The 13,635-nt window shown below is 38.6% G+C and overlaps 1 protein-coding gene across 1 annotated transcript in view; it reads left to right on the plus strand.

Annotated features, from left to right (window-relative positions):
- Positions 1–9,063, plus strand: part of LOC136833014 (uncharacterized) — a 28,527-nt gene extending 19,464 nt beyond the window's left edge. The window contains exons 9-15 of the mRNA XM_067094663.1: positions 94–167; positions 627–792; positions 1,765–1,862; positions 4,141–4,277; positions 4,461–4,640; positions 4,927–5,841; positions 6,612–9,063. Of these exons, the coding sequence (XP_066950764.1) occupies positions 94–167; positions 627–792; positions 1,765–1,862; positions 4,141–4,277; positions 4,461–4,640; positions 4,927–5,701 (1,430 nt within the window). The 3' untranslated portion in view covers positions 5,702–5,841; positions 6,612–9,063. The remainder of the gene's footprint in view (positions 1–93; positions 168–626; positions 793–1,764; positions 1,863–4,140; positions 4,278–4,460; positions 4,641–4,926; positions 5,842–6,611) is intronic.
- The last annotated feature ends 4,572 nt before the right edge of the window (positions 9,064–13,635 follow it).

The raw sequence follows: 13,635 nt of genomic DNA on the forward strand, positions 1-13,635 counted from the left end.
CTTGTTCATGGTGCTCAGAGACATTTTTCGTTTGTTACTCGTTGTATTTTGTTCTCTCATTTCTCATCCCACGGCATTTGATTCTCCACCCAGGTCGCCGAGAGGAATATCTAGACCTACGGAACAATACCACACCGGACTACACGAAGAAGGGCATCTATTCAACGGTAAGCTGAGGGAGAGTTGTTTTTCTTCTTGAGAGAAAAAAAGAAACTCCGTTAGTTAGATCGCCATCTTTGTAACCTACGTTTGTAGGGGGAAGGGGGTTTAGTACCGTCAATGCACCTCACGTGTTTGCACTGTAGGGATTAATTAAGGGTCTTTGCATTGTCCCTTCGGCCCATAGCTGCTGCAACTACTGTCATTCATTTTACTGTACCTCCGTTCATATTCTCTTTCTTCCATCTGACTTTCCACCCTCTTCTAACAATCATAGTGCAACTGCGAGGTTTACCTCCCGTTACACCTTTCCGACCTTACTATCAATTTCCATTTCAGCGCCGAATGACCTCATCATCGTAGGTCCCCAGCGCTTGGCCTAAAATCAACATTCTATTGCAGCCTCATCTTTGTAGGGGCACACCAGCGAAGACCTTCCTTATTCCTCATCTCCTTCTTCTTTGCAGTACGTGTTTGCAGCAGCTGCAGAGGAGCTGATCCGCTCGCGCAATCCGAAGCAGCCCATGTTCCTGTACCTGCCGTTCCAGAGCGTCCACGGCCCTCTGCAGGTGCCCAAGAACTACACGAGGGTTTTCAGGAAAGTAGGAGACTACTATCGCAGGAACTACCTTGGTAAGGTCTTGTTTGATCTCTCTCTCTCTCTCTCTCTCTATCTCTCTCTCTCTCTCTCTCTCTCTCTCTCTCTCTCTCTTATTTTTAGTTACTCTCTGTTCTTTAAATGGAAGAATGTGAGGTCTCACTAGTTTTATTTTATTTAAGGTTAAAGTTAGCCATAATGGTGCATCTGCCAACGGTATAGGACAGACCTCCACTAGGCCGTGGTTAAAGTTTCATGGGCCGCTGCTCATACAGCATTATCTGTTCTTTGAATGGAAGAAGAATTGTTTTTGTGTGTGTGTCTCATTTTATTTAAGGTTAAAGTTTGCCATAATGGTGCGTCTGGCAACGGTATAGGACAGGCCACCACCAGGCCGTGGGTAAAGTTTCATGGGCCGCGGCTCATACAGCATTATAACGAGACCACCGAAAGATAGATTTATTTTCGGTAGCCTTGATTATACGCGCTAGCGGCTGCACAGAAAACTCGATTGCACCGAAGAAACTTCGGCGCATTTTTTACTTGTTCTCTATTAGTATATTTTGGTGTGACTGGACTCTAGGAGAGATTAATACTGATAGTTAAGGCTTTCATCATTATATCTTTGTATGTATGAGTGTGTGAATTTTTTGTGCTTGACTGTGAGATGTAATATGCCATATTTTTCATACATGAAATAAATGTTAAACTACAAAACAGACAGAAAATATACAAAAACAAAACTGTATTCTGTTGAGTCAATGTAAAAGTATATTAATTTTTCTGTGGAACTTGCCAATTTTGCAAGAAATGTGCAAAAATTCTGACAGACACAAGATACTCCATGAACAAATAAGCAGTATTATGTAATTCCTTTACATTATTGTCTCTCTCTCTCTCTCTCTCTCTCTCTCTCTCTCTCTCTCTCTCTCTCTCTCTCTCTCTCTCTCTCTCTCTCTCTCTCCCCAGTGTCTTGGTCTAGGGTTAATAAGTTGTCTTCTCCCCAGGAATGGTGATGGCGATGGACGATGTGGTAGGCCGAGTTGTCGCAGCTCTGAAGGCCACTGGCCACTACGAGAATTCGGTCATCATCTTCACCACTGACGTAAGGAAGGACTCTGTCTGATGCTGAGACGCAAATTTACCAGATAGTATATATGATAGTTTAGCAGATAATATATGCAAATTTACCAGATAATATATGATAATTTATCAGATAATATATGCAAATTTACTAGATAATATATGATAATTTATCAGATAATATATGCAAATTTAGCAGATATATGCAAATTCATCAGATAATATATGCAAATTTACCAGATAATATAGGCTAATTTATCAGATAATATATGCAAATTTAGCAGATAATATATGCAAATTTATCAGATAATATATGCAAATTTACCAGATAGTAGATGCAAATTTACACGGTAATATATGCAAATTTACACGATAATATATGCAAATTTAGCAGATAATACATGCAAATTTAGCAGATAATATATGCAAATTTAGCAGATAATATACGCAAAATTTTCAGATAATATATGTAAATTTACCAGATAATATAGGATAATTTATCAGATATGTGCAAATTTACCAGATATGTGCAAATTTATCAGATAATATATGCAAATTTAGCAGATAATATACTGTATGATCATTTACCAGATAATATATGCAAATTTACCAGATAATAAATGCTAATTTATCAGATAATAAATGGCAATTTATCAGATAATATATGCAAATTTAGCAGATATTATATGCAGATTTTCCAGATGATATATGCAAATTTACCAGATAATATATGCAAATTTTAGCCTAACTGTATACAAAATAGCAGTTGATTTGTGTGTCAATGCATCTCATGCGGTGCAGTGAAGGCATTACTTAATAAGGTTCTTTCTTTGCGGCGTCCCTTCATCCACTAGCTGCAACCCCCCCCCCATTCCTTTTACTGCACGTCCGTTCATATTCCCTTTCTTCCATCTGACTTCCCTTAACCCCCTCCTAACAATTGTTTCATAGTGCAACTGCTTTGAGGTTTTCCTCCTGTTACACCTTTCAGACCTTTTTCTTATCAGTTTCCGCTTCAGCGCTGAATGACTCTATAGGTCGCAGCGCTTGGCCTCTGGCCTAAATTCAATATTCTGTTCTGTTCATATGCATGCAAATTAACAATTAATATACACAGTTAGCTTGTTACTCTGTGTAGCAAGTGGCTCATGATGGATACAAATTTTAGCAGCCATTTGGATGCCAATTAGCAGTTACCTTATGAAAACTTTCAGCCACTGCCATTAGTAGTCACTGGGAGCAAATCAGCAGTTGCTCTATACTGACATACTCTGCCCTGGGTACCTCATACTGCGTACCTTTTTGTACGCTGTACTTAACTTCTTTACCTTTTTCTTTTTGGTAGGTGAGATCTCTAATTTTTGTATTTCCCTGTACCTTCTCTTACTCCCTAATCAGCACCATATTCTTTGGCAGCCTCTGGAATTTCAAGTCAGTGGCCCCTTTGGGTGGGGTTGTTCCATATGAATAAGGTTCATTTTCTGAATAATAATCCATTCACTGGTCATGTAGCTGCACTTCTCTCTTCCTTGAGTTTTCACTTTTACTCTTTGGTCTGTTCTCACCTATAAGCTGTAAAACTTCTTCAACATTAACTCGGTCCAGTTTTGGCCTCCATCAAACCATGCCTATGAGCTTGTAGAGTTATGACAATATTTGAAACGTCCTGAATTCCTGTTTTATTTTGCTTTCTAATATTCTGTATATTTTGGCTCTGGACTCTCATTTAAGACCATGTCAGCTTAGCTGTGCAATGCTAACAAAGGGGGGGAGTTGGGAGAAGTGGTACAGAGAGAGTGAGATTCAGGAAATGGCATAGTCCCTTCGGCCCCTAGCTGCAACCTCTTGCATTCCTTTCACTGTACCTCCATTCAAATTATCTTGCTTTCATCTGACTTTCCACCATGCCCAACAATTGTTTCATAGTGCAACTGTGAGGTTTTCCTCCTGTTACACCTTTCAACCTCTTTACTGTCAGGTACGCTTTCAGCACTGAATGAGCTCGCAGGTCCCAGTGCTTGGCCTTAGGCCTAAATCCTATATTGTTTTCTGTTCTGTTAGCTGGGTTTAGCAGAGATATCAGAGAGCACAGAGAAGGCAGGAATGTGTTTCATGTATTTCATAAATGAAAATAATTCAACTTGTAAGGTGCAGCGCTTGTCGGTGGTGCCTCATTTTGAGGTGCACACTGTATATATATATATATATATATATATATATATATATATATATATATATATATATATATATATATATATATATATATATATATATAAATGTGTGTATGTATGTATTTACAGAATGGAGGTTCCATCAAGATGGGTGCCAGCAACTATCCCCTGCGGGGCGGCAAGTCGAACCTCCTGGAAGGAGGCACCAGAGGCCCGGCTTTCATCCACTCACCTCTGCTCCCCAACCGAGGGAGCGTCTCCAATCAGTGAGTCCTTTTATTTTCACTTCTAGTTGTCTTTATTTTTAAAGATTAGTGATTCTCAAGATAAATCTGCTCTGTAGATGTGATAAGTGATCTATATCAAGACAAATCTGCTCTGCAGATATGATAAGTGATCTGTAAGTTAAGACTCAACTCATCTGTTGCTCCTGACCGTTTACAACCTAGGTTGTTCCACGTCACAGACTGGTACCGAACTGTGGTGGGCTTGGCAGGTGGCAAAGCGTATGACCCCTACCTGGATAGCATTGACCAGTGGGATGCGATCACAGGGTACGCTGCCCCTCCCCGAGAGAGACTTGTTTATAACATCGATGACTCAGAAAACAAGTTCCGCGCAGCTCTCAGGTAAAAAGTAGTTTAGTGTAGCTTCTTGATTGATTTCATTTTCTATTGGTTAGTGATTGCAGTAAAGAAAGCAGATCAGTTTATGTATGTGCCTGCATGTCAACCACTTTAACTTTCCAGTGAAAACAATGTATAGCAATAAATTATACTTATTTTTCTCAGGCTAAAGTTCTTCTAACCTCAGTTTATTGTATAGAAGTAATCCAGTGAATCCCTTCTTTCTGACCACATTTGTTGCTAAAGCCCTTGACAGCATCAAATCAATAAGTACCTTCTTTCTGAATAGGTACAATGAGTTCAAACTTTCAGTCGGAGCCGTGGGAAAGAAGTTGTGGGCTCCTTACAGGCCTCTCCTGCACCGCCAGCTTGAAGTTACTCTTCCCTTGGAGGGTGAAGGCAACGGCACCTGGCCAGAGATAACTGGGGAACTGAAAAACTGCTCTCAGTCAGATCTGGACAGTAAATTGAACTCTGTGTCTTCACACTGTCCAGAAATGTCCAGTTTCTCAGAGGTTACTGACACTGAAGACGATCCTGCTGACCTCTTTGCAGAAGACCTTGATTCAGGTAGTTCTCACTTGGACTCCGGCCACTCTGATCTTGATTCAGGCAGCTCTGACCTGGACACCAGCCACTTCGACCTTGACTCTGTCAGTTCTGGCTTTGATCCCAGTCATTTAGACCTTGATTCCAGTAGCTCTGCCCTTAATTCTAGTCATTCTGACCTTGATTCCCAGCAGTCCAACCGCCTGTTGGATCCATACGTTGCCGTGTACGGTAGAGGATCAGATAATATTAAAAATACAGGAAACGGACAAGAGACGGATGACAATCGGATCAATATCGACTCCGGTAAAGTTCTGGAGAGTCGAAGGGAAACCCCCGACACAAGACGAAATGAGAGTGAAAGCGGGGAAAAGAAGCATAAAAAGAAGAGTGACAAGAATAAAAGGAGGAAGAAGAAGAAGAAGAATAAGAAGAGGAGGAAACAGAAAAAAGAAGAAGAAGAAGAAGTATCCGCCAAAGAGAAAGAAGAAGCCCGTAGACACAGAGAACAATAAGGCCTGGAATAAGGAAAGTGGATTCACGAGATGGTGGAAGCTCAGGTCCCACAGCAAGATCAACTGGAGCAAAAGCGTGGTGAAGACACTCAATAAATACATTCCGGACGAAACACAGATCCGACTTTATAACATAACAGGTGAGATCAAATTCTGCAGTACGTCAATGTCTATAGATTGCGTGCGTGACAAGGAAGATTGTTATGAAATATGAAAAGGATGGTCTGGACATGTGGTAAGGAGGGGTGAGGAACACTTAGATAAGTATTTCATTTGAAATGGTGATAAAAAGGAAAGTATTAAGGTAAACAGAATAGTTGAAACTGCCTATTTGTTTATATATCCAGTCTAGCTCTCCCCCTACCCCTTTCCAGCAACTCTTAAATCGTACACCTTCTTCACCAGCCTAACATGGCACATTATCTCCACATGACCAGACCACCTGATAGTACTGGAATCTATCTTTGTATTTCTGTTAATATCTCGATTCCATACTGAAGAGTTGGCTCAACAGCTTCTGCGTACTTAGACACCTCTGTGATTCCACATCTTGTGCAAAGTTCCAGCTGCATTCTCTGCCTTGTTTATTTTACTAATCTTCTTATTCTTCTTTTTCTTCCTCCTCCTCCTCCTCCTCCTCCTCCTCTTCTTCTTCTTCTTCTTCTTCTTCTTCTTCTTCTTCTTCTTCTTCTTCTTCTTCTTCTTCTTCTTCTTCTTCTTCTTCTTCTTCTCTTTTAAAATTGTCATGAAAGCGATCCAGTCAGATCCATACAATCCGTACCGGATCTAGTAAAAATATTTCCATTCTTCCTCTATTTCTTCTACATTATTATTATTATTATTATTATTATTATTATTATTATTATTATTTTCTTCCTCTGTTTCTTTATTATCATCATTATTTCCACAGCCGATCCGGTGGAATCGACAGACCTATCGTTAGACAACCTGGAGATGGTGAAATACACAATGACCTACTTGGCCGTCCAGCTGTTCCGATACAGACGGCCCAATCCGAGGAAGCGGAGCTTCCGGGGCCACCCGAGGAACTTCAACAACATCTGGAGCCCCGGCTGGTGCTAACTCAGGAAACAACAACGGCAAACAACAAGGACAACAACAACATCGAAAGCCGATGCTGTTTTATCTCAGGGTCTCGTTCAGTTTGCGTCTCTCGTTGCGTTCAGTTCTGTTTGTTTTACGGAATCACATTTCAGTTCACATTTTCCTTGTAGCGTTTCAAATCGTTTACTGTTTCAGTTTGTTCTACGGGATCACATTTCAGTTCACAATTTCTACAGCATCCCTTGTCATAAACATGTTTTTATTAAGAGCTTTTCTTGTCATGACCTTTTTTTTTTTGCATTCCATGTCATAAGCGTTTTACAGCATTCCACATCATAAACGTTTTGCAATATTCCACCTCATGAGCGTTTTTTATACCCATTGCATTTCATAGACGTTTAAACGCATTTCTTGTCGTCACGTTTTCATACTGCTTCGAAGCACATTGCGCTTTTTGTTGCCAATAAATGACATTCGAATATTTTTAAGACTTTGACAGATTATTTATAAGATATGATTTTAATATAATACCATTTTGGTAAGAACGAGAAATATATTTTCCTAATATCCTTCCAACTTGTTTCGTTTTCATCAGTTGCGGCTCCCTCTTCTGTGATTTTGTTAATCATATCATCAAATTTCGAGAACAAAGCTTCAAGCTTTTGAGAACGAAGCTTAAAAATCCCTTTATTGCAAAAGATCGAAGTTTAGAGAGTACCTCGAAGGGTTGTCATTCCAGCCTGAATTGCTCAGTGCAGTAGACTTGGAAAGTACAGTGTAATACAGTACAGTATTGTAGACTTGGAAAGTGGAGCATAGTATGGTATTACAGTACAGTAGATTTGGAAAGTACATTACAGAATTTTTCAGTGCAGTAGACTTTGAAAGTACAGTACAGTTGACTTGGAAAGTCCTGTATATAACAGTGCAGTAGGCTTGAAAAGCACAGTTGGTTGTAGTACAGTATGGCAGTACAGTACAGTAGACTCGGAAAGTACAGTTACAATAGACATGGAAAGTCCTGTACATAACAGTAAAGTAGGCTTGAAAAGCATAGTTCAGTGCAGTACAGTATGGTAGCACAGCACAGTAGACTTGGTAAGTCCTGTACGTAACATTACAGTAGCTTGAAAAGCACATTCCATTGCAGTACATTACAGTAGACTTGCTAAGTCCTGTACATGATTGTACAGTAGGCTTGAAAAGCACAGTTCAGTACGGTATGATACTACAATACAGTAGACTTGGAGAGTACGTTACAGTAAATTTAGAAAGAGCAGTACTAAAGGCCTGGAGAGTTTAAGACAGTGCAGTACATTACAGGTAACTTTGAAAGTCCTGTACAGTACAGTAGATTTAGAAAACCTTGCCCAGTAGGCTAGAGTAGGCTTAGAGAGTTTGGAAGTACAGGACAGTATAGCCTGTTAGACCTGAAAAGTTCATTGATCAGACTTGAAAAGTTCAGTGATCAGACTTGAAAAGTTTAGTTGACAGGCTTGAAAAGTTCATTTACCAGACTTGAAAAGTTTTTGTAACCCCCCGTCTGATCATTGAACTTAACAGTTCAGTGATCAGACTTGAAAAGTTCTTCTAACGCCTGCCTGATCGTTGAATACGAAAGTTCAGTGACCAGACTTGAAATTTCAGTTATCAGACTTGAAAGTTCAATTATCAGACTGGAAAAGTTCAGTTATCAGACTTGAAGGTTCAGTTATCAAACTCAAAAAGTTCAGTTGTCGGACTCGAAAAGCTCAGTTGCCAAACTTGAAAAATTCAGTTATCAGACTTGAAAGTTCAGTGATCAGACTCGAAAAGTCCAGTTATCAGACTTGCAAAGTCCAGTTATCAGACTTGCAAAGTCTAGTCATCAGACTCGCAAAGTCCAGTTATCAGACGAAAAGTTCAATTATCAGACTCACAAAGTCCAGTTATCAGACTTGAAAAGTCCAGTTGTCAGACTGGAAAAGTTCAGGTATCAGACTCGAAAAGTCCAGTTATTAGACTTCCGTTCACCTAGAGTACTGTAACTTCAAACTTATGTTGATTTATTGTACTGTATTGTAAAACCAGTGTCCATTCACTGCATTGTATCTTTAGACCCGTATTCATTTCTCTTATGTATCCTTAAACTAGTTCTCATTTATTGTATTTTGTCTACAAATTTACTCTTTTTTTTTATGTATTGCACAGAGATTATTTTATATTTATTTTTCTGTTACATCATGAACATGAAATATACGTATGTCTGTTGTACACCTTCAACCCACGTGTCAAAGATAACAGTATTTTTAAATTAAGTCTTTTTTTTTTGTTTCCTTCGATATATTTTAGAGTTAATCTCTAAGGGGTGTGGTCGTGATCCTCTCTTTTTAGTTTTCTGTAAAAGAAAATTATTGTCCCGTCTTTGTCTGTCCATCCGCACTTTTTCTGTCCGCCCTCAGACCTTAAAAACTACTGAGGCTAGAGGGCTGCAAATTTGTATGTTGACCATACACCCTCCAATCATCAAACATAACAAATTACAGCCCTCTAGCCTCAGCAGTTTTTATTTTATTTAAGGTTAAAGTTAGCCATAATCGTACGTCTGGCAGCGCTATAGGTGCCAACAACATACGCCACCAGCGGACCGTGGCTGAGTTTCACGTGCCGCGGCTAAGAGTTTTAAGGGCAGTGGCTGAGGCCACCACCGAACAGAAAACTCGATTGCGCCGAAGAAACTTCGGCGCATTTTTTAATTGTTTTATTTTCTCTGGGGTCACCCCTGTTATGGAAAACGATAGATAAATTGTTAGATTAATCTTTTGCTTATCGACGCCGAATATCTCCTTCCGGCCTCTTTTCAAACTCGACATTAAAAAGATAAAAACTCGGCCCTTTCGTCATCATAGCAGATTACGCAATATGATGTGAAAATCTGTGGCGTAAACATCTGGTGCTGGCGTCGGTTTTTAAATATGATTTTGTACTGATTCCTACTTTATTTTAACTTCATTTGAGTACAGCAGTCATAACTACACTCGGAATCATTACAGGAAATAACTTTGTACTTGTAATTGTCTTTTAGAGATCTCTTGTGAATAGTCTCAAGACAGAATTGCGAATGAATAGGAAGTTCAGACGTGTTCAAAAAATGTCAGGACAGACTTGCCAATGACTACGAAGTTCAGACGTGTTCAAAAGAAAGTTAGGAAGGACTTGCCAATGAATACGAAGTTCAGACGTGTTCAAAAGAACGTCAGGACAGACTTGCCAATGACTACGAAGTTCAGACGTGTTCAAAAGAAAGTTAGGAAGGACTTGCCAATAAATACGAAGTTTGGACGTGTTCAAAAGAATGTCAGGACAGACTTACCATGAATACGAAGTTCAGACGTGTTCAAAAGAAAAGTCAGGGCAGACTTGCCAATGAATACTATTGCCAGACTTATTCAGAAGAAAATCAGTGGCTTCCTTGGACAGGGAGAAATGAGCAGATGGAAGGGGAGGAGTGTGGCTGAAGGAAAGTTAATAGAAAGCATAGATGGCAGGACACTGAACCGACCGTCAGTTTAAAGAGCCGTTGTTCGCTGACTTGCGTTTCGCAGGGTAGTGTTCTGTGGCCTTCGACGTTCTGTAGTGTTCAGTGGTGAACAGTGACCTTGGTAATGAGATGTCACAGCATCCAGGTGCTGGTGCAGTTTTTGTTGCAATGATTTGCTGGCTGCAATTGCACTGTGAAGAAGTTGTACCTGTCTTGAAGTCAAGGAGATCTTAGTGAAAGATCTGGGACAGATCAGAAAAACCAATCATTGACTGATTAGAGACGATCGCAAGATTTGTGACTCTACGTACGTGGGATAATGTTGTACACACGAGTCTTTTGACGTCTGACAATGCCAGAATCCTAAGCAATTCCAATATTACTTAGATATTGAAAAATTACCTCAATTTTGGCGTTAGTTATGACTGAAAAGTTAAAATAATATATCCTGGCATTTCCTAAATTGTGCTTGCGTCTTTATACAGCTATATTTATTTATTTATTTCTAATAATATTAATACATTTGATTCTGTTTCCTTTGTCATATCTTGTTTAATTGTGAGCAAATTTTGCGTAAACTGACTCGGCAAGTAAATCTCCCACTAATATTTATATTCAAATATTCAGTTGAAGGCAGTTCTGAGTAATAATAATAATAATAATAATAATAATAATTATTATTATTATTATTATTATTATTATTATTATTATTATTATTATTATTCTCTAAGCTAAGAGAACAACTTTGGAGAAAAAAAAAATCTAAAAAACGAGACGAAACGCGATAATAATAATAATAATAATAATATTATTATTATTATTATTATTATTATTATTATTGTCCCCCAAGCTAAGACTACCACTCTGGGAATTAAAAAAATCATCTAAAAATGCGTATATACAGAACAAGACAAAAACAGATATACGGACATACAGTACACACACTTGGGTCCTATTTTGGGCGGGCCAGGCGAGAGAGAGAGAGAGAGAGAGAGAGAGAGAGAGGACAGGTCACCTCGAGGCGTTAGAGATTGCTGGCATTCCTACAACCCACGGCCCTACTAATTACTTTGCCATCTTGCTTGCACTGCCTCTGTTACGAAAATAATGACGAGGGGCAATGAAGGGTAGGAAGGAGCTTCTCTTAAATTAACTCTCTCTCTCTCTCTCTCTCTCTCTCTCTCTCTCTCTCTCTCTCTCTCTCTCTCTCTCTCTCTGGCAATGCTTGTTAGTTCTGACGTGATGTCTCTCGAATGGATTGTTTTTGAAGTAGTGTTTCTTGAATGATTGATTAGTTTTGAAGTGGTGTTTCTCAGGTAATGGATTAACTTGGAGGTAGTGTCTCTCGAATGATTTGTTTTTGAAGTCATGTTTCTCTAATAATCGATTAGTTTTGAAGTAAAGTAGTGTTTCTCGAATGGTTGGTTAGTTTTGAAGTAGTGTTTCTTGAATGATTAGTTAGTTTTGAAGTAGTGTTTCTTGAATGATTAATTAGTTGTGGAGTAGTGTTTCTCAAATAATGGACTGACCTTGGAGTAGTGTTTCTCGATTGATTAGTTTTGGGGTAATGTTTCTCGATTGATTGTTCAGTTTGGAAGTAGTGTTTCTCGAATATTTAGTTTCAAAGTATATAGTTCTGAGGTAATGTTTCTCCAAATGTTTCTCAAATGATTAATTTTGAGGTAATGTTTCTCGAATGATTGATTGATTTTGAAGTAGTGTTTTTCGAATAATTAGTATTAGTATCTAGTTTTGAGGTATTGTTTCTCGAATAATTAATTGGTTTTGAAGTAATGTTTCTCGAATTATTTATTTTGAGGTAATGTTTTATAGATAATTAGTTTTGGAGTAATGTTTCTTGAATAAATTGGTTTTGAAGTAATGTTTCTCGAATAAATTGGTTTTGAAGTAATGTTTCTCAAATTATTTACTTTGAGGTAATGTTTCAGTGAATAATTATTTTTGAAGTAACGTTTCTTGAATAATTAATTGTTTTGAAGTAATATTTCTCAAATAGTTAATTGGTTTTGAAGTAATGTTTCTCGAATGATTTATTTTGAGGTTTTCTCAAATAATTAGTATTGAAGTAATGTTTCTCAAATAATTAATTGGTTTTGAAGTAATGTTTCTCGAATTATTTATTTTGAGGTAATGTCTCGCGAATAGCTGATTGGTTTTGAAGCAGTGTTTCTCGAATTATTTATTTTGAGGCAATGTTTCTCAAATAATTACTATTGAAGTTAATGTTTCTCGAATAATTAATTGGTTATGAAGTAATGTTTCTCGAATAATTAATTAGTATAGAAGTATTGTTTCTCGAATGATTTATTTTGAGGTAATGTTTCTCGAATAAAGCTGGACAATATGGAGCATTCTATGTCGCAATTAGTTCTCGTGTTCAGGAGCAAACGAACTGAGTATTGTATGTGTGTGTGTGCGTGTTTGTGTTTGTGTGTGTGTGTGTGTGTCCGTGCAGGCAACTGATCGACAAATAAATATTAAAAGAAGCAAAGTGTCTGTGCGTCCATTCAGGCAACGAATCAACAAACAAGCATCCAGTTCGACAACAAACACAAAAAATCGTCCTCTTCTCATCAGCTGCGATCTTCCCCAAAGGTAATCGCGAAACCTGACGCCGTTCCCAGCGACTCTCTGTCCGTCTATCTGTCAGTCAGAGAGGCTTCGTCGACAGATCGCTTATAGCGTATCAGTAGCACCGCGTAACGCCACCCGTACCGGAGCTCAAACCGGGTCAAGAAGAAGAAGAAGAAGAAGAAGGACCATTATTAGGTCGCACTGATTCTTCTTCTTCCACCTCCTACTCCTCTCCTTGGGCACACGAGGGGGTATTCTTCCTCGTGGCATAAAGCGAGGGGGCCCTTGGCGAATGAGTACGCCCTGGGTGCAGAAGGGAGACAGATAATTAAGTATATTTGAGAGCATGTCCAGAGAGAGAGAGAGAGAGGGAGAGACAGCTAGAAACAGAGAAAAGATATATATATATATATATATATATATATATATATATATATATATATATATATATATATATATATATATATATATATATATATATATAGATAGAGAGATATGTAGAGAGAAAGACAGTGAGAAAGGCAGAGAGAGAGAGAGAGACAGAGATAAAGAGAGAGAGAGAGAGAGACAGATAGAGACAAAAAAGAGAGAGATATAGATAGAGAGAAAGGCAGACAGAGAGACAGAGATACAGAGAGGGAAAGAGAGATAGATAGATATATAGAGAGAAAGTGAGAAAGGCAGAGAGAGAGAGAGACAGAGAGAGGGAGAGGGAGAGAAAGAGAGAGAGACAGATAGAGACAGAGAAAAAGAG

The sequence above is a fragment of the Macrobrachium rosenbergii genome, chromosome 51, assembly GCF_040412425.1.
Source record: "Macrobrachium rosenbergii isolate ZJJX-2024 chromosome 51, ASM4041242v1, whole genome shotgun sequence".
NCBI classification, from domain to species: Eukaryota; Metazoa; Arthropoda; class Malacostraca; order Decapoda; family Palaemonidae; genus Macrobrachium; species Macrobrachium rosenbergii.